The sequence below is a fragment of the Drosophila melanogaster genome, chromosome 3R (assembly GCF_000001215.4).
Source record: "Drosophila melanogaster chromosome 3R".
Lineage (NCBI taxonomy): Eukaryota > Metazoa > Arthropoda > Insecta > Diptera > Drosophilidae > Drosophila > Drosophila melanogaster.
The window spans coordinates 13,264,314-13,286,675 of NT_033777.3; the positions used below are offsets into that span (position 1 = coordinate 13,264,314).

The window sequence follows — 22,362 nt, forward strand, 5'->3', positions numbered from 1 at the left end:
GTATTTTTTGAACTTCCTTAGTATATGGTCCTTAGCCCGCCGGTTTAATGCAACAGTACGGTCACATTGGCCATCGCCTTGACAGCGATTCTGAGTTTTCGCTTGCGATTATTTTTATTTTTTTAGTTTATAACCGTATACTGTGATCTCCCAAAAGCTAACAAATATTAGAGCAAAGTGCCTGGATAACCAGTATCTCGTGATGGATCGGGATTCGAGCATGCAGGCGAAAAACCTAGATGCTCAATGCAACCCAGACCTCAAAATGGCGTCTGCAAATTCAGAAACTTTAGCGTCGGCAACGCACGAGCTGAAAATTATGGACGTAGAGGGTGGTGCTCTGGTGGATCCGGATCACATCGAGGAAGTGGAGACCTCCATGGTCATCGTGGTGGATGATGACGATGGGGATGTGGCCATGGTGGTGGAGGAGGACAAGCACCCGATGCGGGATGACCCGTGTATTGAGGACATCATGGATGACGAACATGCTCCATTGGTGGCCGAGCTACAGTCCGCTCTAAATAACCCAGACGACAAACAGGCCAGCGAGGATCCCCTCCTGGAAGACCAGGAACGTGAACCCGATGCCATGTCCACTAAAACTGAACCCTCCAGCGATGCGGAGAGCTCCCATTCGTACCACGATCCCATGGGCCTGCTGGAGAGGATTGAAATCCATGATCCGGGAGACAGCCAGGATGACGACGACGAGGATGACGAAAGCAGCAATGGCGGTGGCGTTGACGGAGGCATGCGCCGCAAGATGCCCCGCGCACAGCGCTGGCTCCTCTGGATGAAGCGTTGGCCCTGGATCCTACACGAGGACTCCGATGGCACCTTAGCGTTCTGCCTTTACTGCAACATATCCATTAACGTGAACAACCGCTCTAGACACATCCAACAGCACAACGTGTCGCTCTCCCACCAGGAACGCGAGTGCAACTATCTGGCATTCAAGAAAAGTGAGGAGGAAACTCGAGGAGCGTAAGTGTCACAGTTTTAAAGATTACAAAAAAGAGTACAGAAATCTAAAATTCGGAGAAATCAAGTTAATTAATCCGCCGTATAAAGTAAAAGCTCAACTCTTCAAATGCCTTTCACTTTGTAAAGGGTTTGTACCGAAATCCAGAAAGCCCACTGTAGTGTGAAAAAAACTGCCAACTTAATGAAGGGAGCACTGCTCCGAGTCCGCATTAATTTTCCAACGTGTAGCAATTGTTTGACACAAAGAAACTGGTGTATGATAGGCTTGGTCGCGGTTCAGAATAGATTTTACATATATTACACTCCCTGCTTTCAATGAGGGTAGCTCTACTCGTAATGTTAGTAAGATTTGCACCTTTAAAAAACGAAATACCGAAATCATATTGAGATCACCGAAAGTTTGCGAACACTTATTAACTCCCAATTATCCGTAGAATCAGCGACAACGAAATCAAGCACGAATTCGGCACCAAGAGCTATGTGGCCGCCATGAAGCAAAAACGAATCTCCGAGACCGAGGCATTTAACAACTTCAACTGGCTGCGTTGGCTCCGTTGGCATCCTTGGCTTGAACGTTCCATGCCCACAGGGACCATCGGGACATGTCGCATCTGCAGCGTGCGAATGAACGTGGAGTTTGTCTATTTGCGCAAGCGCCACGAAACCACCAAAGGTCACATGGAGGCACTGCGCAACCTAGATTCCGATAAGCGGAGTCGGAAGCGAAAGAGGAGCAAGAGCAACAGCGTGACCAATAGCGGCGGGGATGAGGCCGAGCGAGAGAAGGAATCTGAACCAGAAGTTGGGCCGGAGGATGCTCAGGACACCCCTGTGGTTATGATGAACGGCGATGTGGACTCAGGCGACGACCCTGGCAAGTGGTGTGCACTGATTCCGGACACCAATCCACAGCAATGCCGATGTACGCTCTGCAACTGCACAATGGCGATTACCAGCTTCCTACGGCACTGTAAAACCAGAGCTCATTGTCACATGCTATCGACACCCGCTGAAAAGGGGTGAGTTGACACTCCTACAGAACGTAAATAGCACCTGTTCTTTAACTGCTTTCACTTTTTTACCTCAGCTCTTCAGATATTCGCGGCATTTGGGCCGTGTTCGCCGACATGCATCCTTGGTTGATTGCTGATCCCGAAGACCCCAGCATTGGGTACTGCAGCGTCTGTCGCAAGCGATTCATGTATGGAAACTCAGAGATCAAGCGCAAGAATCACGAAAAATCCGAGAAGCATACCTTGGCTTTGGCCAGCGCCAAGGCAGGCATCGAAGTTGGTTCGGCTGACGGCAGAGGCGGCGATAACATGGATGAAGAGGAAGCGGCGGCAAGTGATCAAGCCCAGTCATCGCAGACCGATGACAGCGAAGATAATGACGATGACAATTGGTCCGAGATCCAAAAACTCGGAAAAGGGTATGTTGCTTAAAATATTTTTAATTTTTACTTTAATAATAATAATTTCGTATAGTTTTGCTCATAAGTCCTCTAGCGAGCCAAGAAAGGCCACGGTTCGCGCTGGGGTACGTTTTTACCCGTGGCTTTGCTACTCCAAGGACCGAAAGACTCAGATTTGCAAATTCTGCCGCGTGCGCTTTCACAACGAAGCGGCAAAGGCGCGGCATGAGTTGAGTGCCCGGCATGTAAAGCTGGTAAAGCAGTTCAAAATGCGGCAAGCGAAACTGCACCAGGGCACAAACACGCAAACTAAACATAATGCGCAGGATGATGAAGAATCACAGGAACAGGACGAGGAATATGGAGAAGAAGAGGAGGACGCAGAAGAAGATTCCCAAAGCAACTTCGACTTGGGCACCGTGCAGGCAAGAAAGACTGCTCGAGCGGACAATAAGCTTTTTGTCAAGCCCATTCCGGCAACCATGAAGGGCAAGGTTATGGTGTGGAAGGGCCGCTTCCCGTGGCTCTCCTACAAAAAGAACGAGCAGCGTGGAAACTATGCTTGGTGCAAGCTGTGCGAAGTGTCTCTCTACCTGCCCTCATCCAAGTGGGCCTCCAAGCACCAGAGGACTTCCCGACACATACGCCTCCGCATTGATCGAAAGCGCAATGGTGGCAACCCTTTGAAAACATCGAACAAAAACTCAGGTGAAATATCCACTGTTGTGGCCACAGCTTCGGCTTTGGCCAGCGCCGAGGCTAGACAGAAAGCGGCTATGGCAGAGCTGCAAGCGAAGTACGACTGGCTGGATCCTGATGCCAATGACGAGAATCACTGTCACTGCCGTGTTTGTGATAGCCGGCTGCCGATCAAGGTATTTTACCTGCGGCAACACGACGCTTCGCGTAAGCACGTCGAAAATAAGGAGCGGCAAAGGGCCAATGCCGCCGCTGCCGCCAATGCACCATCAGTTAGTCCCACTTCCACCGTTGATGCGGAAAGGCAGGAGTCTGGAATGGACAAGGAGAGCGAAAACGATATGAGCGTTCGGTGAGTTTAGAATTCGAAATCCCTTCATTAAGCGTTTCTAATAACCACACTCATTATGGCTACTTAGATCCGATGGCAGCACAGCGGAACCGCTGGCGAAGCGGTCCCGACGCTCAATGGAGGTTCGTCGCATAATACGCGCCCTTCGCGACTCAATGGGCAAGCGACAGGAAGAACGCTCCCAAATGGACATGGCCAGGGACATGATATGCTCGTCGTTTGATATTGTTACACGCTTGCGAACTTTGGAACGGGAGTCGGTCGCACATAACGAGTCTATGGCCCAGGCGCCGCCATCGGTGACAGTGTCACCGATTAAGCCACCGGAGCCACGACATGTAATGGATCTCTTCTTTGACAGCATTTCGCCGACCATGAAGTCCCTGCCGCCGGATTTAGCCGCAGAGGGCAAGTCGAAAATCATGCAGCTCGTTTGTAGCTTGGAGCTTCGAGCCATGCAGAGAAATGCGACAACTCCAACCCCAGCTACAGTTTCTGCTTCCTCGAAATGGCCTTCTTCAACTACGGTGACCCCAGTTAAAACTCCTCCTGCTCCTATTTCAGCTCCCCTTGCTTCTGTCGATGCAGATTTGCATTCCTCGGTTGTCACAACACCGCATGAATACAATAATGGGCAGAACAATAATAACGACAAGGAAACCGTACCGAAAGAGCCAGTTACCGGGGCTTCCTCTGCCCAAGTGACCATCAATGGGAGCGCCAAAGACCTGCCAGAGAATATACGCCGTATCTTAACTTCCAACCAAACGCAAGTGACCAACCGCCTCGAGACGGATTCCGTGCGTTGTGTACCTCTTGACAAACTAACAACACAGAGTCGGACCAACGTGAACGGACGACTCAGTCAAGGTGGCACTTCGGAAGCACCATCCACCCCACAGGCGGACCTTAGCAATGGTAACACGTTGGCCATGATCAGGCAGATACGGGTTAACAATAACAACAGTTCCAAGATCACCGTTACTAATACGCCTCAGATGCAACAGCCGCAGCAGGCACAGGCAAGCATAACGTCCTCGACTCCAATAATGCGTGGTGGTCCCAGCAGCAACGGTTGTCAAATCACAACATTTCGGACAATGGTGAACCATAACCGCAGGCCATAGAGCTCCTAGGAAATATGAATCAAACGTAACTTAAGACTTTATCACTGTCATTATTTAAATTCGACTCAATCAGATATACTTTACGTTAATGATGAATACTTGCAAGCAATTGTTCAAAATTTAGAATACACAAACGATGGAGCTTCTTCCAAGATATCACATAGAACACTACTCCTTCAACGAACTACGAACCTGTTGCTTCCGAAACTTGCATGTTTTGAAGACGATTTGTTTCGAAACCATTCCAATACCCGAAAAATTTTTATTTTTCATGGAGAAAATTACAAACTATGGACTTATTCAAGTCCAAAATATAGTAAACTTTATGTCTTTTAATTATAATCCTTACTAATTCCGGTTTATCCACTTTGTGGCTGCTCTGTTTAAGTCTAAATTCAGTTTCAGTCGTTAGGAGTGGACCTTACGATCAACTCGATTCGTTTCGATGCCGTTGCTGAGGCTCCGCAGCTGGCAATCCGTTTTGCACCACCGCGTTTCCAGGTTTCTCATCGCTCGTTATCGTGGACAGCTCGATTTCACGCAGTTCCCCGAGGAGCCGTCGCATCGAGCTGTGCATAAAGGCGTTCTCAGGCATCTGATAGCCACCAGTCGCAGAGAGAGCAGCCGGTGCGTTAGCGGGAGTGGAGGAAGCCGTTGGCTTTGGCGGTTTGCTGACAGTGTTTAGCTGCTTCTGCTCGTTGGCCTCCAGAGCCTGGTCGATGGGCGCCGATCGCTGGTGCAGCGGGAACATGAATTTAACGTCCAGAAAGCTGCATAGCTCTTCAATCCCGTCCAGTGTCCGACCGAGTTCTTCGCTACCATTCGCCTGCTTTCCCACATGATGGCGCACAGTGCTCAGGTAGCTCTGCAACTTGCTTCGCGCTATCTTGATTACAGTTTGGGCATTCTTCAGCTCCAATCGGAGTAGCTCTGGACTCTGCAAGGGCCAATACAAATATTTCTTAGGAACAGGTCTTTGTAATAAAATCATGAAAGTAAATGTTACGTTATAAATTTTAAAGTATTTAAGAATTGACTCACTAAAACCCTACTTAGAAAATATGTACAAAAGATTGGCTTAGATTTAAGTAGTTTTGTTTTGTTATAATTAAATATAATTTAATAAACGGTTAAATATGGTAACAGAAACACGTATACGACATTCATATATTAAAGCACACTCACATTCTCCAAGTATCCATCCATTGCAACTCGATGGGTATCTTGCAATTTGGCCAGAGCAGAAGAATCCGCCGCATTGCGCTCCTGCATGAAGGTGATCTGCCGATCGATCTGGCTACCACTAGTGGCCATCGAAGAGTTTTCTGAATTGGTGCGCGGGCGTTGTCCCGCAGGAGGGGGCACATCCTTGTCCGCGGAACTGTTGGCAAAGGACACACACGTGAAGGCGTTTGGCGGATACTCAAACTGCTTGGGATTGAGCATGAATAGGGCATGTCTCAGCACCAGATGGACATCAACATTGTTTGGGTAGCGCATTAGATATGTCAACGATGTGGTGTAGTCACTAAGAAGCACTGATATCGACATTAGTTAGGCCATTATTTAGGAACTAAGGCACCAGGCGGGAGTACCCACGTTTATCACGGATGTGCACCAACATTGCCACTAGAATGTAGTTGGGCAGGTCGAAGCGGTCGCTATCTGCGAAGATGGCATCCCAGAGTAGCAACAGGTCCAGCAGCATAAACTCCCGTCCAAAGAGAAGTCTTAGCCATCGACTATAATAAGGAAATATATAATTTGATTAATTTCAATATTCATTTTTAAGATATCTTTATATTGTTTGTGGAATTCCCTTATCGAAAAGCATTACTAGTAACTAAAACCCCCCATTTTCATTGCCAACTCACATGCCGAATATGTGCAGTGGGATTTCCATCTTTTGGAGATAGTGGTGCAAGTGCTGGTCCTGCTTGGCGAGTATTTTGTCCCGTATGAAGTTCAGCTGGCCGATAACCTCCGCCTCGGTCGACGTCTCATTGTCCCCGGGGCTCTGAAAGAGGAATGGGTAGCGATAAGGGCTGCTTGCTGCACCCGCAAACTGCGACGCACCTCGGCTCGCTGTTCGATGTGGCCACCGGGTGTGGAGACCAGATTCGAGACGCGATAGTACGACTCCACGGAGGCCATGAGGCGGGAGAACAAAGAGCTGCGAGGAGCGCATTGATTTAAGATAAAAAGATTTCATGTTACTTGAACTACGTACTAGGTATCCGCTTCCAGATAGGCGGGATCCAGCACGTCCAGCAGTGTGGGATTAATATCCGTTTTGGCCAGTTCGCTGAAGTGAAGCAGGGACTGGTGATCGCTGTAGACAACGAATATAATGGGAGCCAGGATCTCGTGCATGCCCTGCCGGTAGCACATATACGGATGCTCCCTGGCGTAGTAGAACAGTATGTTGACCATTGCATTCTGCACCAATGGCTTACGGAAGAAGTCCACACCCGGGAAAGTGCGCACCACATCCTGCCGGATGACGGCGAATAGGTCCTGGTCGCTAAAGTACTGATTCCACACGCTTTGCGTCGACTGCGACAGCGGATCATCGTTGCAGTCCACGGCCAGTTGGTGCGGATTGCGGACGTAGTCTGCCCGGAACTTGTCGTACCTAACTCGCTGCTGAAGTCGCTGGCTAGTCCAACTGCGGTGCTCCGACGTCAGGACGCGCAGTAGGAGGGCCCAGTGAACGCTGCGGAATTTGGACATCTTGAGATCGCCGGCAAATGCCGACTGCCGGAGACTTTCCGGGTCCGCATCGAGGTTTTCAAGCAGCACCTGCCACTCCTGACGGTAGCGCTCCACGGAGTTCATGGCTCCCGCCTCTGGTATCACCCGAATTGCACCGTTTCCCGGAAGGTGCTCCAAACTTTCCCTTGCCGACGATCCGTTCAGTGTGATGGCTTCTATTCCCCAAACAGTCATCGCTCGTCGCTGGCTAGAAACTAAGTGCAGGCGGTTATCCGCTCCGCAGCCATGTCAACACTGAATTCCGGACGATGAAGGAGGTGATTCCAAATTAAATAATACACAATGGGTTCTCCAAAGAAAGCGGATTGAATCCCAATCCCAAGATAGCAGTGCACCAGTGTGACCGTTGAGTCCCGATTAGAATATACCGCACAGTCTCGCGCTAATATACTAGAACCAATGTTAGCCCTATAAAATATCGAAAATAACGGATTTTCAATATTTAATTTATTCAAATTTTGAATTACATGGTCTAACGTTTTTCGTTAAATCAATTACAAAATATATATTCTTGGCTATTAAATTAAATTGCATTAAATTTTGCATAACACAGATCGTAAAATATTTAATGTTATTCAATTTTAAAAGAAAATCAGTTTGCATTTAAAGATTTAAGACACCAATTATTAAACAACCAAGGATTTAAAAAGACCAAACCTTTTTTTCATAATTTTCATTCGATTTCAAAATTTTTATTGTAAGCTCGTATCAATTAGTTGAGACCTAGCCAGAGCGCTATAATATGAAATCAATGTGAACACATCATTAATAAAAATTTGCGCCGACTCCTTGAATCAAAAATGTAGCTCTGAGTATTTCTAGAGATTTAATAAATGAATGTGCAACCACCAGTCAACAATAAAATTGTTTATACACTCAAGCCTCATAAGCTCCAGCTTCCAAGTTCCAAAACACTCTGCTCTCTGGCCACAAATGATGGTTCCAGCTAAAGAAAATTGAATCGGCTCTAGTTTGCCAATCCGCTTCTAATGAGCACAAAATGTATATGAATCCATTAGAGAAAAAAATCCAATAAAAGTTATTGGCTTTAAGTTCGCATCTACTTACGCGTTCTGCTTCACGTATGTAGTGTTTATCAAATCTCTCTATTGAGGTCAATGCTTGTCGCTATAATATGCAACAATTAATTCATGATAATGCCAAATAGTCGGCAGCGAAGCGGATCCAACCAGGAAATAGAAGACAATAACGAAATGCGAAGATTTCGGATCGGATCGGTTTTTTTTTTCTTCGACTGGCAGAAGTTTGGCCCCTCTTGCCATGCCAAATATTGCTAATAAACCATCAAAATCTCTGCTAATGTCCCTAAGTTTTCTAATATTGATTGTGTGCCGGTGCCATGACATGACGGTCAATGTCGTTTTTTGATCTAGTCTTGAGTCTTGAGCAATTTTTCTAATCTCTTTTCGGGGGCTTGAACTTGAACGATCGGTTGGCTTTGACCCAATGACTGAATGTCGAATGTCTGCGGTGGGTGGATGGTAGGATGGTGGATGGATGGGTTGGCTTGGCTTGGTGGGTGACTGGGTGGTTCGGTTGGTCGGTGGTCAAGCGAGTGTGTCCAGGGTAACAATTATGGCTTCAAGTACTTCGCTGAGATTTATGGGTTGCATACTCTTCACTCACGAAAACATAAATTTGGAAAATGGTATGGTACATAAATGCATTGCCCGACTGCATGCTAATCATTGCCACATTGTTGCAGAAGCGATTAAAACAATAAAGAGCAGTCTTTATAGTGCATTTGCATTAAATCCGAGCGCCTCATAAACGCATAAGCATAGGCAGTCGCACGTATGCGTCACATTGGCTTCGATTTATAATTTCTCGGTCAAAGTCAATGTCAATGCAAATGGCAAAAAACCAGCAAGACACCGCCGCATTCGCATTAATAACAATAATCAGTCAATGGGGCTATCTGGCTATTTGGCTTTAACCCCCCACCACTGCCCCTCCATCCAACGAAAAGCTCACGAAAACGGTCGAAATGCGAACGAGTTTTGGCCGCTTATCAATAGCTTTTGCCTTTGGCCTGAGAACTCGTTTGACTTTGGGCCCTGTTACAATTTGCGTTTGCCTGCTTAGCATTTTGTATTTCCTGATGTTTAATCAGTCAGCTGAAGATGCTTAAGTCGGAGTCGCGACGGCAAAACCATTTCGGGGTTCACTTTTTCACTGCTCTAGTCGAAGAGGTGCCATGATTTCTATGCAGCCTTTACCTGTATATCATTCAATAACTTCATTCTTAAAATGTCTTTCTTTTTATTTGACTTTGAACTTAAATGAACAACATTTTTAAATGAACTATATATCTGGCTCAAAGTGAAAAGTGAAATACTTCAGTTTGCATATAGAAACCCATTAACCTTTAGTTCAAATTTTATGAGCTCTTTTATTTTTTAGATATTTATGTATAAGATATAAAATTCATTAAAGAATATCCGACACTTTGGTGAATTACTTCTAAAGATTTGGTCTTCATCGAAAGCTAAGATGACTGTGAATCTCCCTTTGAATTCTAGAGCTTACTGGAGACTTTGGCCACATCTATAGACGTTACCAATAAAATTCCACTTGGTTAGGTACTTTAAGAGTCTCAACTGGTTTGCCATTCAGCAGACAGAGTATGCCTGATTTATACAGAGGGTATCCGGTGTACGGCCAGATCTTTCTTTGCCGTCATATGTAGCTCCAATGCGGTCTCGACTCCATCTCTTCATTTGCAGCAAAGACAGACGCGAGGTTAGCGTCGATACTGTTGGCGTCGTTTTTTCGCGCAGCATTGGCCTTTTTGTTTGGCTTTGTTTCCATTTACATATTTTAATTGCTGGGCCTGTGGGGCTAATCGAGCTTTTCGGAGGTCCGGTCGCCAACTTGTTTACTGTTACACCTATGCGGAAGAGTTCGAGGCGGAAGTCTGGCCAAATCCACCGGCTGTGTAATGTGTAATGAGGCGGGGGATTTCCAAATCATCCGAACTCTAGGAATCGTTTCGATTATGATATATAAATAATAGGGAACCGATAGCCTTGTCCGCATCCAAGAAGCAAGGGTCACGAGGTTAAATGTAAATGGGCATCTGGAAGCAAATATAATTCGTTCTTATCGAATTCCAATGTTTATATTTATACCCTGTGAGCTCAGTCTCGTGTTGGCCAAAAACTTGTTCTATCCGCCAAGAAATTCAAACAACTTGATCTTTAGATAAATAAATCGTTTGACGCTTGAGAGGGTTCTACCTCCCATCAACTGGGTGGGAATTTAAGCCACGTTTCTAACCACTTGCAGATCTAGTCCTACGTCTGATTTCCTCGATTTTCGAATTGATTGTCTGTTTAATCATGGCATCTCATGGAAGTGAAGAGTTCTTGATTAGGTTTATGACGCATATCTCTGGACAGCATTTTATTCATCTTCGCCTTGACTGATATCGTTAGATGGGTGTTAAATGAGCTGCCCCCCGGTTTATGGAGTCGATCGACTGGTTTTCAGCGGAGCAAATTAAATAAGGGCCAATTTGTGACTTTGATTGGGTCGCGAATATAAGTTGGTAACCAGTGCTCTCTGGAAACACATGCATATTTATGCAAATCCACTTTACACACCAGCAAATAGTCAAGAATAGAAGCCCCCAAAATACATATCTCTGCGAGCGGGCCAGAAGTCATTTTAAAACGCCAATCAGGTTTGCGATCCCCCCCAGAATTCTAAGCAGGCTCTCGGCCTTTCCGATGCTGATCATGATCGAGTTGTTAATGAAAAGACTTCGAGCACTTGGTGACTAGTTCTTTGAGCCACAAAAATCCCAACTTCCCCAGGGGCCAAGATTCTGTGCTTCTTTGTTGTAGCTACCACACGGTGTACGGAAATGCTTATTGCGCCAAAATAGAAAATATCATCGAAACTTTTTGGGCGTGGGCGAGCAGAAAAAGTTGGAGGGCACGTGATTAATTTGCTAATTTCTGCGCTCCGGCGACTCCAATTCGTTTTATGGCTTATCAATGTTTTGCATGGCTTATTCTTAAACTCCGACAATCGAATGGCCAATGCCCTGCGAGCTACCCAGCAATCTTAATACATTGTTTTACATGGGTTTTTTTTTCTCTTCGAAGTACCTTTCAATGTCTTCGGTGGTGTTAATGAACAATAAACTTCACAAATGTGTGTACTTACGATATATTGTTTATTAGCCCTGCTTAGTATTGAATAATGCGAAAGATTAGCAGCAAGATTTAAATATTTCTTGTAAGCTGACCTAATTACTTTACAAAACATGTATAGATAGTAATAATTTTACTGCCCACAAAAAGTATTCAAACGCATGCCCATTTAATGGCTTTATTCATTGAATTCAACTATATTCACGAATAAAACTCCAAGCATCCAAACGTGCCAGCCACGAGTATTCATATGAATGGGCGTGGAGCTGCTGGACGAAAGAATAGTCTATAAATAGGGGTACAGGTTTACGATCTTGTGCTAAACAATAATGGATTTGGGTTGTACGCAGCTTGACAAGCACCTCGAAATCGTAAAAGCAATGTTTGATAAATTGGCCAGCCGAACGGCCTGAGAATCGCAAAGCGGCCAACGGCATTCGGCCAATAGGTTCGCCACAAGCGTGTGCTGAAAGAAATGTATTCCGAAAAGGCAAAAAAAAAAAACCAGAAAAAGAGTATTAACATATAATCCATATTAAGTTGGTTGCGTTGTGACAAGTGACAATGAGATCGGTATTGCAAAGTCCAGGCCGCGCTGCCCTGGAGATCCATTTGGGTTGTTCTCCTTATCCGATCTGTAGCTACACAGAAGAAAAAGATGTGTATAGATTATGCCATTTCAATAAATATACCCATTTGATAGGGAATATATTTTGAGTTGAAGGCTTCCTAATCTGCCATCTTTCATATCTCTCAATCTTTCATTGTGTATGTTGCTGATAATTACATTAATTCATTGTATCTTTTCATAACATGGGAACCCACTGAAGTTGTCTATATAATTATATACAATTGGTCTTCAGCCACTAAGTGACTAATTTAGAAATTGATATATGCTATTTACAGGCTTTTCACTTACAAATTTATCAAGATTGTTAAATGAAGAAAAAACTAAGTGTTTATAGTTTTTGTATCTGTATCTTTGGTTGTTTTGGCATGAGTGTATCTACGGATATGTAATGAGGCTTTTGTTTGATTTTGTTATTATTTTTCATGGCACATTTGAGGCGTGCGCTGACGTGACATTGTGCTCTTCCTGCGGCAAATCAGAAATTTGCATAAATATTTGGTTAAAGCGATCGGCGGCACCTGGGTATACTGATTTGGATTTTCACGCACTTTTGCACTTGAAAACGTTCAAAAAAAAAAATCTCTCTGTCCCGACCAATTTGTCAGCGGAGGAACTGCGTCATTTGAACAGTGTTTTCGCAACAGCCGCCAGCGTGAATTTCAATTAGTTGCAATTAGTTCAGGCATCGCATCACTTTCCGAGTCTTTTGGCTTACAAGTGAAATTTAAGTTCAGGTAAATGCCACGTTGCGTTTGGTTACGGCCCGAAAGGTTAGGGCCAGGTTAAGACGGGCCAAAAGGCCGAGGAGCATGCTTGCAATGTAGGTACATACGTGTGTACTTGTACTTAATTGTGCAATTTTCGCCACTTAAGAATTTGCCAAGAACTCAAGAACACCAAACGACCTTGGCTAACTCACGACCCACCGCCTCACCATTCCCTGTTCAATTTCGAGATGCTACTGCCATTTTGCCAATCACATTCGTATGAGTTTTAACCACACTCCGCAATGACAGTCATTTAGTCAAATGTTTTGTTTTGTGTTTTTTTTTTTTACATTTTAAATGCTATCTTCTATTTATTGAGGAAGGCTTCGAGGTTTGCGAGGGAGTTCGAATGCAATGTGGCACTTGACTTTGCAATTTGCACAGTGGCTAACGATTCCGAGAATCTGTTATATTCTAGTTGCTGCGATTACTCATTTTACTAATATTGTGTTTCTATCCCTTAAATAGATTAATCTGGAGTATCGGTTAAAGTTAGTATTTCTGGTTGACAAGCCAGCCAGCCATGGAAAAAAATGTAAATGCTGTAAATTATTTTCCGCTGGGATTTTTTTTTTTTGATGATCTACGGAAAAGTTTTCATTGAGATCTTTTGAATTTATTGTTTACAGTCTTTAGTTTGTTTATTTACCCCCTGAAGTGTTATATTTTAATACAACTTTTTGATTTATGTTTTAATTTACTCTATTAACGAAATAGGCTTAAATAGGCTTTATTTGGTTTTTAAGGCTAACAATTTGCAATGGTAATAAATAACTCACTTGTGAATGCTTGCACTTTTAGTAATATTTCACCTAAAATTATTTAAAGCCCCGCAATTTTGGAGCGTATTTAAATTTTATGACTTTAACTGGAAATGTGTCTCTCCTCAAGTAATTATTATCTTTAATTACTTGTCCGTGTGAAGACATAAATATTTGTTGTCTTAAAATTGGTGAGCTCAACATAATAAGAAGCTTTGGAATTTTGTGCAGATCCTCCGAGTATTTTTCATTAGCTCAATTCTTATTTAAACTACATACGAGTAGTAAAACAAAATAATCATTTAATAAAATGTGTAATATGCAATAAATGCTATTTCCCATTCACAAATGGACACAAAATATTGCGATTTAATGACTCTTTAGTGGCCACGTGTTGGAAATAAACTCTGGAATTATGCTGATTGAAATCGAAAGCCATAAAATCGTGGCATGTTTGTTTATATTTTTTAGGGTAGTGCGATTACAGGCCAACTTGGCTGGGAATCGGACGGAAACGTGATGCCAAACCGGTTAACCCGGCGCTGTTTAACCCACTGAGTAACCACTATGCAATTTCAACCTGCAAGATGCAACATGTGACCTTCGGGGCCACGAAACCTTCGGTTCGAGAAGGGGTTTTTTGACACCAAGTGCTGGCAGATGGCAAACAATTTTAGTGGCCGCCACTAAACAAAATTAGGCCCGGCTCAGTTCAACTTTGCGGCGTTGGTGTGAAAACCCGGCAATTATCAGAAACCGCAACAACGCGAAAACTGTCAACAAAGGCATTTTTTTTTTGGGCCACTTCTTCTTAGCCTGCGATGCGGTAATGGCTGTTTACTCAGCAAGCTGTACAAAAAACACCCAAAAGAATCGAGAAATTATTGGCCCATTTCATGAGTCGCTTGGCCAAATATTTGGACGGACTAAACAGCAATTATATGTCGGCCATGCGGCGGGGAAAATGTCTGAAAACAACCGACAAAATCAATTAGAATCTGTTACCAGTTGGTCAAAATCATCTGAATATGCATATGGAAACAAGGCCGAGGTGGCAAACTGGTTAACCGTTTGGCATATGACATACATCTCGTTATATATGGCCCAGATCCTAAGCGAAGTCAGAACGTTATATAATACCGAAATTCGAAAACATGTTTCCCAAGCACTTCATTAGCAGGCGGTACAAAGCTCCACAAAAAAAGATGAGAAAATAAAAAAAGAAATCAAAGATCGACGTGACGCGAGCTCACTTGACCGATAGTTTGAACCGCTTGACCTGCGATGATCCAAACAAAAAAAAAAAAAAACAAAAAAAAAGGACGCAATAAAGTTGGCCAAAATGTTGTGCCTTCACTTCGTACGTGAGCAGAGCCACTAACAGATTCATTTTCCAGGGGACTTACCCCTAATACATATCATTTCATTTCAATGGAAAGTGCAAGTGAGCTCGATATTCTATGCTATTCGCTATAAGACCAAGTTCCCCCAACAGCCACGCGCCGAATATTATGAGACGCATACAAGCAAAAGATATAGCATATGCGACCCCGGCCCCGTATATCCGAGATCCGATTTGCTCCAATACGATACGATCGCATACGATACTATACGATCCGATCCGAAACGATCGTCTTAAGAACCGAAGCGTCGGCAGAAGCGTCGAAGTCGCAGAGAGACGGCTTTAAATTTCGGTGTTGGTTAACTTTTGAGGCACTGTATCCATCCGCCAGCTCTCTCGGCCCGATCAGCGTCTCAAAGTCTCAATCGCGCTCTAACGATCGATCGCGGTGCGGTGTGCGAATTCTTTGAACTAGGCGTTTAAAAAGCACTGCCAGTTGCTACGATCCCTCATACGCCGTGCATTCATCGCGCCTCGTGGACGTGCCGTCTGTAGTGGCTATAAAAAGCGGAGAATCCAAACAGAAAGATATCATATATCGAGGAATCGTCCTTATCGAGGCGATTCAAAAACGAACTCTAGTGCCAACAGTGATCAAGTGTAGTGTGAGCGAACCAAACTCAGCGGATTTTGAGTTTTTCACTTGGATTTCTACATATTAGCTGCAAACTCAATCCTTAAAGGTGAGTCTGGGTCATATTTCTTATATGAACTGAGATGAATGAAACCTGTATGCTATTTGAACTGTTTTTACGGAAGTCAGCAAGTAGGAAATAAAAGCCAGTTCGATTGCCTATCATAAAAGATTGAGCCGAATTTCAACAGCTATCGACAGATAGCACTTCAATCGGCCATGTGATTCACGCACAGAGAATACCATTTCATAGAGCAATAAATTATATTTATGAAAAGAATTTAATAAAGCGTATGAGGCAAGACCTAAAAAGTAGCAATTGACGCCTCACGTAGCCCTCATAATTCTAAAAATTATGCTATCCCTAAATGGAACGAATGGAATTCTATATAGTTGACTTTTGGAGTTTAGTTTCACGAATCAAATCGCTTCGATTCGAATCGAATCTCTTTTTTCCTAGCCGCAAACGCTAATTGCGAATGCGTCAGAGTAATATAGAAGAAATAATGAGTATGGATGCCACGCATAATGTGGTCATAAGCATATTAAGTCCGATGGGATCTGCTTAGATGGAAAGCCGGAGAGCTCGTCCAGACCAGACCAGACCAAAGTCACGTTCCCAGTTTCTGTTCTGGGCTCCATCATGACTGGATGTGTATTTGATATGCGAAAAGCGTTTCCAGCTGCGTGCGCTGCTCGAATCGATCAATGAAGCTCCTCCCGTGGTATCAATCACACCCCGCATTAGATTTGAGTCAGGTCCCATAACTATAAGCTTTCGCATTATATTTATTACTTCGACAGTGCTCTGTGACGACTTCCCGTCCCAAGAAACGCTGAGCACGAAACCCACTGATGAACCCAAAATATGTAGACACATTCTGCCAAAAACCCCCTAAAACTCGTTGGCAACACCAACCTTGATTCGGCGTCGGAGAACCCGAAACAAAAGCAGTTCTATACATAAATTTATCGTGGTTACTTAACTATGCTAATATTCCGGTAAGGATGATTGAGCGCTGGACTCATCCGAGTCTCGGAATCGATCTGAAGAAGACCTGTGGTAAAACTAGTTTAATTCAGCCAGCGCGTGGCACCTGCATGATATTAAGTTGATCGCGGGCTTTATCGTATATTCAATTACATTCCCTAGCACCTGATAACGAATTACCTCCTAATAGTGGCTCTAATTTCCAGTGGTTTACATATCGTACTGGGCCAAAGGCCACCTAGTCCGAAAGACCGACTTAAGCAGGCGAATAAAATTCAAAACACACGACTTGACATTGAACCGCGGAAAGTTAATGGCTTCGAATCTATGCGCACAGCTAGCAGCAATAAGAATACTTTTGTTTTGAATCCATACGAGACATGCAACCACTCTGAGGTCAACCGGTTGTCTAATTTATCTATTCTAGAGAGTTGAAGATCAGCCATTCAGCCATTTGGCCAACTTATTTTTGTTGCCAACTCTATGTGGCGATGTCTCGGCACCCGCAATTATTTAAATGTCCCAGAGACAGAGATTTGTAAATTGCACGGCTACAAAGTGCATATTGTATGGTGCCATTAAATGGACCCACAGGGCGTATGCGCAATGTGTCGCACTGAACTTTTTCACCTAGCCCCAGCTCATGAATTAATTCAGCTCTGCATAAATAACAAAGTTATTCAAATTCGCGAACTGTCTACCTAAATCACCAATGACTTTGGACTCCTCAATGCATTTCATAGAATTTTCCACATTTTTCCAGCAGTATGCAGTATCGTATAAAATGATCTTGAAAGAACCTTAACGTTTGGGGCACAACTATTGGGGTTCTTGACCAACCTTTTCTGGTTTTCAATGATAGAGTCAAACATACGTTTGTAAAGAATGGATATGCAAATATTCCATTCGTCGTGTACAACATTAAAAAAAATATATTGATTGTTTTTCTGCGGGGATTTTGTTGTTTCGATTTATTCGGCTTCGGTTTTGGATTTCGTTTTATTCGGAATTCTCTTTTTGCGCTTCCGGCTTGCTATCTTTGTATCAGTTTTGAGTATCATTGAAGCTGGCCAACTGCCGAAGGTCGCCGATCGGCACTCACCTCAATTGTGGTCCATAATTAGTCGTGCAGCTGGGGTGATACCTTCCATATGAAGATTCATAGTGCCATAGTGAAATAGCAATGCGTCCTGCATTTAAATGAGGGAAAGCACTGCCACAGAGGAGCACCCACAGATAGATTTGCATCTCCGTGCGGGCTCCACATAGTCGAGACGACAGGCCATAAATCAGAATGAAGAATACTATTGAATGCTAATGTTGTATACTAATTGCCGAATATGTATCTTTTCCGGTTACGCTTGCAGATGTCGCCCAACATAATAGGCAGTACCTTTATATTGGCCGAGACGGCCATTGCCGATGGCAACAACAACAAAATGGCTGCCACACCAGCTGCTTCCGCCGCCCCTTCAGCAGCCACGCCCAGCCAGAAGGTGGCCAAGAAAGCGGAGGCCAAGACGCCCGAGAACAAGCCCTACGAACTGGAGATCGTCTGGCGCAACGTGGGACTCTTCGTCATCCTCCACTCGATGGCCCTGTACGGTCTGTACTTGGTGTTCGCCGAGAGTGCCTATTGGGAACTCTTGCCAGGTGAGTTTGAGTATCAACACGTTTCGTCTTTGCCTTACTAAGCGTCTTGGTTCATCTGCAGTCTATGCCACCATGTTCCTCGGCGGTCTGGGCATCACGGCCGGAGTGCATCGTCTGTGGTCGCACAAGGCCTACAAGGCCAAGCTGCCACTGCGCATCTTCCTCATGCTGTGCCAGTCACTGGCCTTCCAGAACAGCATCTGGGAGTGGACCCGTGACCACCGCGTGCATCACAAGTTCACCGACACACACGCCGATCCCCACAACTCCCGACGAGGCTTCTTCTTCGCTCATATGGGCTGGCTGATGTGCAAGAAGCACCCCGATGTGACCAGCAAGGGCAAGCAGATCTCCATGGAGGATATTGAGCAGGATCCCGTCGTTATGTTCCAGAAGAAGTGAGTAGTGTGCTATCTATGATTTGAAGGCTATAGTATAATAGATCTGAAAGGTTTATACATCCAGGGTGTTCTTGAAGTTTCCCAAGTAATTAATTTGCTCGCCCAAAAGTAGGCAATGAACAATAAACAATGTTCTATTGATTCTTAGAAGTTTAACTTTAATCCCTCTATTATATGTACTTATAACACCTCTTATTTCCTTAGAATGTACTTTGTGGTTATGCCCATCTGCTGCTTCGCCCTGCCCATGATCTTCCCCTACTACGTGATGGGCAGCTCGCTGCGCGTCTGCTTCTTCACCTGCTCCATGCTGCGCTTCTGCCTGTCGCTGCACTTCACGTGGCTGGTAAACAGCGCCGCCCACTTCTACGGCATGAAGCCCTACGATGTCAATGTGAGCGCCATGAACAACAAGCTGGTATCCACCCTGACCATCGGCGAGGGATGGCACAACTACCACCACGTCTTCCCCTGGGATTACAAGGCAGCCGAGCTGGGCACCTACAGTTTCAACTGGACGACGGCCTTTATCGATGTGATGGCTAAGATCGGTAGGTTCTGCTGCGCTCCATGCCCTTGCATATTAACTTTATCTTTATCTCTCATAGGACAAGCCTATGACCTGAAGTTCGTCTCGCAGGAGATGGTCTACAAGCGAGTCCTTCGCACTGGCGATGGCTCCCACATTGCCGCCCTGCTGGATGCCAACAACAATAGTGCCATTCCGACCAGCGAGCTGGTGGCCCACCTGGATCACGAGAAGGAGGAGCATGCCATTTGGGGATGGGACGACAAGGATATCAGCGAGGAGGATCGCAAGGGAGCCAATGTGGTGAACAAGGAATCCGAATGCAAGCTGGATTAGAGATCGGGGATCAGTGGGAGCTCACCCAAAACGAACACACTTCTTGCTGCCACATCGGGTCTTCAGTATTTAATTATATTAATTGCCTATTCTCCGTACTGCCTGTGCATCTGAGTGGTGGCTGTAAACTGCAAACTGAAAATAACTACCTAAGGGGGATTCCGATCGTGGGACCTGGTATGATGGTAGCAAGGACATCTTATATATCAATGGCTTCAATTCCAAATACTACAAAACAAATGAAAACTATTCGAGATTAGTCAATGCAACTCGTTCGCAGCAACAGAGTGTTAAAAAAAACCTGCACCCTCTACACAATCCCAATCTCGCACTTGTCGTTCGGGGATAATGAACACATCTGCCACCCTCTCCCTCTCACTATCTCTATCTCTATTTTTATATATATTAATTAACTGTATATTTACGCAAGAGGTTCTAGAATTAAGCGTACCTGCTAAGATCTATTTTAAGCATCGACTTTTATGTGTGTGTACATTGTGTTAGTTATGTAGGTCTAAATTGTATATTTCGATCCAACTATTGTTGAAAATTATAACAAAAATTATAAAAAACCAAACAAAAAATATTGTAAGCAACTTATTATCGAAAAGGGATGAAATACGCAATACTTCTCAAGATCCAAATGAGTGTTTAATTGCTTAATTGATTAAATATTTTCATAGTGAGAACTAATTGTAATGGTGAGTAAGTACAACATATCAATAAACATTAATACATTTGTTTAACTCGTGCCTACTCTCGGTTTCTAAATGTTTACGACTTCTACTGTGTATAATTGCTGTAATTATATTTTGAAGTACAATAAATTTCCCCATTTCAAATTTATTAGGTGTCATTAACCTTTTAACACCTTGAAAGGGCTTTAATTCTGTAGTTAGCTTAAAGTTGGTCGTTAAACTAAAAAGTCAAATGCATTTTGCGATTGCATTGCAATGCATTTGCGGATAATAAATAAATATGGCAAAAAGTTTATATTTTTTTTTTATTTTTTTTTTCCACACACATGGAAATAATGAAGCAAAGAAAGAGGCATTTAATGGAAAATGATCGAAGGATGGACACTAATGCGGGAGCTAACTGTAGCTGATGTGCTGCTCCTCGTGGGTGTTGAACTGGGTACGGGCGGCATACAGTAAAGCTGCCATAAAGGCGCCATTGTTCATCACCAGCGACAGGATGGTGGCCATCTTAAGGGCGGGCAGGATGAAGGGCAGGAGACTGCCAAGCAGGACGACGGGGAAGATCAGCATGGGCACCGCCACCTGCATCATGGTCACCTTGTACGAGTTCTTTTTCTTGCGCTTGCCCAGAATGCCTCCGCCGCCCCCCTCGCCACCGGCCACGCCTCCTCCGCCCCCCAATAGCCCCTGCTGCTTGGAATCTCCTTCCGCTTCCGGTTCGTAGGTCTCCACACTTCCACTATTGGCACCACCCCCACCGATGGACGGAATATTAATAAGGGGCAGGTCCATTTCTTCGGTCTCACGTCTTCGGGAACGACCCATCCGGGATTTGGGTGCTGTAAAATATAAGTAGTGGTAAATTTCACAAGGAAACAACAAATTTGTTTGTTTTTCTATTAAGAATAATGAAAATAGCGAGATATACAGTCAAAATCTGGTTATTATTTTCAATGTTATTGCCGTTTAAATTTAGTTTTGCTTCCTGGACAACATTGCCAATAAGTATTTTTCGAATGTTGTATACCGTTCTCAGGGTCATAAAAAGTAGCAAATTGTCTTCTAACTAATAAGATGTTTGTCTGTTACAACGTCTAGCAATACAGGCTGTGCCAAATATTTCAAGATAACGAAAGCCACGCTTAAAATCAAAGTAGCCAAACTCGCTATATGAAATACTACATTAATGTGAGAAAGTATCTTAATATTCTTAATTCTTATTCCCATATGGAAAGATACAAATAAAACGACTACTATACCTAGTAACTAGCTAAAAGCTTAAGTATTAACATATAGTATGGATAAATTCGAAGATTAGCTCACCCTTCTTGATCGAGAACTTCAGTTTGTTGTCCTTGCTGGGCACAATCTTCACCAGCATTCCGGGCAGGATATGCATCTTGAGATCACGATGCTTAAAGAATCGCTGAAAATTAACAACCAGCCGCTGGTTGAGCTCCTTTTCGGACATTTTGTGGTACTTCTTGCCCACCAGGCTGCCCATCTGTGTCTCGTCCCCGAAGAACTGATCCACAAAGTCGCGGGTGAGATTTCCACTGTTTGGCATCTGGCGGCGCTCCTCCATTTTCTGCAGAACGTACAATTTCGTGCAGTGTAGCATGGTGAACTCCCGCAGACACTCGTAGATTCTCATTGGAATGGACGCCTTAAAGTATGATACACTATTCGCCGACTGACTACGACCAGTGCTTGGGTTCAAGTCTTCGCTAGGATGCACTGCATCTTGGCCAAGTGATGGGTGGAGGTTCTGCAGGAGACATAGGCAAAGTCCGAGCAGGATGTGCCAGGATAAGGATCTCGTCGAGTTAGCTCGCATTTTTGTATGTTTATTTCGCTTCTGCCTACACAACACAACTGAACGGCATCAGTGACAGTGGAAAACTGAATGCACATCTTGGCCAAGTGCAGCTGCCATCCTAGCCCGATTGTCTGGCCACTGAATGCCAATTCTTGGCCACTACTTTCCTCCGGCCGGGCCAACTGGTTTGCGATCGCCAACG

The 22,362-nt window shown here is 44.3% G+C and overlaps 4 protein-coding genes across 5 annotated transcripts; 2 read left to right on the top strand and 2 right to left on the bottom strand.

The window, feature by feature from the left end:
• The first annotated feature begins 50 nt into the window (after nt 1-50).
• Su(var)3-7 (Suppressor of variegation 3-7) lies at nt 51-5,725 on the top strand. Of its 2 annotated transcripts, none has more exons than NM_079618.4 (5): nt 51-987; nt 1,422-2,006; nt 2,075-2,419; nt 2,475-3,452; nt 3,520-5,725. In NM_079618.4, exons 1-5 carry the CDS (start codon nt 203-205, stop codon nt 4,577-4,579), a joined length of 3,753 nt encoding a protein of 1,250 aa, NP_524342.3. In that variant the 5' UTR covers nt 51-202; the 3' UTR covers nt 4,580-5,725. The 2 variants fall into 2 exon arrangements, with proteins under 2 accessions (NP_524342.3, NP_001163601.1); NM_001170130.2 differs by having other exon boundaries at nt 1,428-2,006; nt 3,520-4,897.
• Nucleotides 4,824-7,698, bottom strand: TBC1D5 (TBC1 domain family member 5). Its single transcript, NM_169499.2, has 6 exons — nt 6,810-7,698; nt 6,656-6,752; nt 6,454-6,596; nt 6,179-6,321; nt 5,765-6,117; nt 4,824-5,516 (listed from the first exon to the last, which is right to left on the bottom strand). The coding sequence occupies exons 1-6, from the start codon at nt 7,526-7,528 to the stop codon at nt 5,007-5,009; spliced, it is 1,965 nt and encodes a 654-aa protein (NP_731780.1). The 5' UTR covers nt 7,529-7,698; the 3' UTR covers nt 4,824-5,006.
• A 7,709-nt stretch (nt 7,699-15,407) lies between these two features.
• Nucleotides 15,408-20,214, top strand: CG8630 (uncharacterized protein). Its single transcript, NM_169500.2, has 5 exons — nt 15,408-15,779; nt 18,089-18,374; nt 18,436-18,772; nt 18,980-19,326; nt 19,384-20,214. Exons 2-5 carry the CDS (start codon nt 18,089-18,091, stop codon nt 19,638-19,640), a joined length of 1,227 nt encoding a protein of 408 aa, NP_731781.1. The 5' UTR covers nt 15,408-15,779; the 3' UTR covers nt 19,641-20,214.
• Nucleotides 20,215-20,632: 418 nt separating this feature from the next.
• CG15888 (uncharacterized protein) lies at nt 20,633-22,216 on the bottom strand. Its single transcript, NM_001038961.2, has 2 exons — nt 21,665-22,216; nt 20,633-21,180 (listed from the first exon to the last, which is right to left on the bottom strand). Exons 1-2 carry the CDS (start codon nt 22,176-22,178, stop codon nt 20,735-20,737), a joined length of 960 nt encoding a protein of 319 aa, NP_001034050.1. The 5' UTR covers nt 22,179-22,216; the 3' UTR covers nt 20,633-20,734.
• Between the last annotated feature and the right edge of the window lie 146 nt (nt 22,217-22,362).

Excerpts from the sequence above, each read along its gene's own strand:
- CG15888 (NM_001038961.2), bottom strand. The coding sequence starts at position 22,178 with ATGCGAGCTAACTCGACGAGATCCTTATCCTGGCACATCCTGCTCGGA. Across the intron at positions 21,181-21,664 it reads GAAGTTCTCGATCAAGAAGG|CACCCAAATCCCGGATGGGT; the intron begins GTGAGCTAATCT and ends TATATTTTACAG.
- CG8630 (NM_169500.2), top strand. The coding sequence starts at position 18,089 with ATGTCGCCCAACATAATAGGCAGTACCTTTATATTGGCCGAGACGGCC. Across the intron at positions 18,375-18,435 it reads CTATTGGGAACTCTTGCCAG|TCTATGCCACCATGTTCCTC; the intron begins GTGAGTTTGAGT and ends GTTCATCTGCAG. Across the intron at positions 18,773-18,979 it reads GTCGTTATGTTCCAGAAGAA|AATGTACTTTGTGGTTATGC; the intron begins GTGAGTAGTGTG and ends TTATTTCCTTAG.
- TBC1D5 (NM_169499.2), bottom strand. The coding sequence starts at position 7,528 with ATGACTGTTTGGGGAATAGAAGCCATCACACTGAACGGATCGTCGGCA. Across the intron at positions 6,322-6,453 it reads CCACTGCACATATTCGGCAT|TCGATGGCTAAGACTTCTCT; the intron begins GTGAGTTGGCAA and ends TCCTTATTATAG. Across the intron at positions 5,517-5,764 it reads TGGATGGATACTTGGAGAAT|AGTCCAGAGCTACTCCGATT; the intron begins GTGAGTGTGCTT and ends TGGCCCTTGCAG.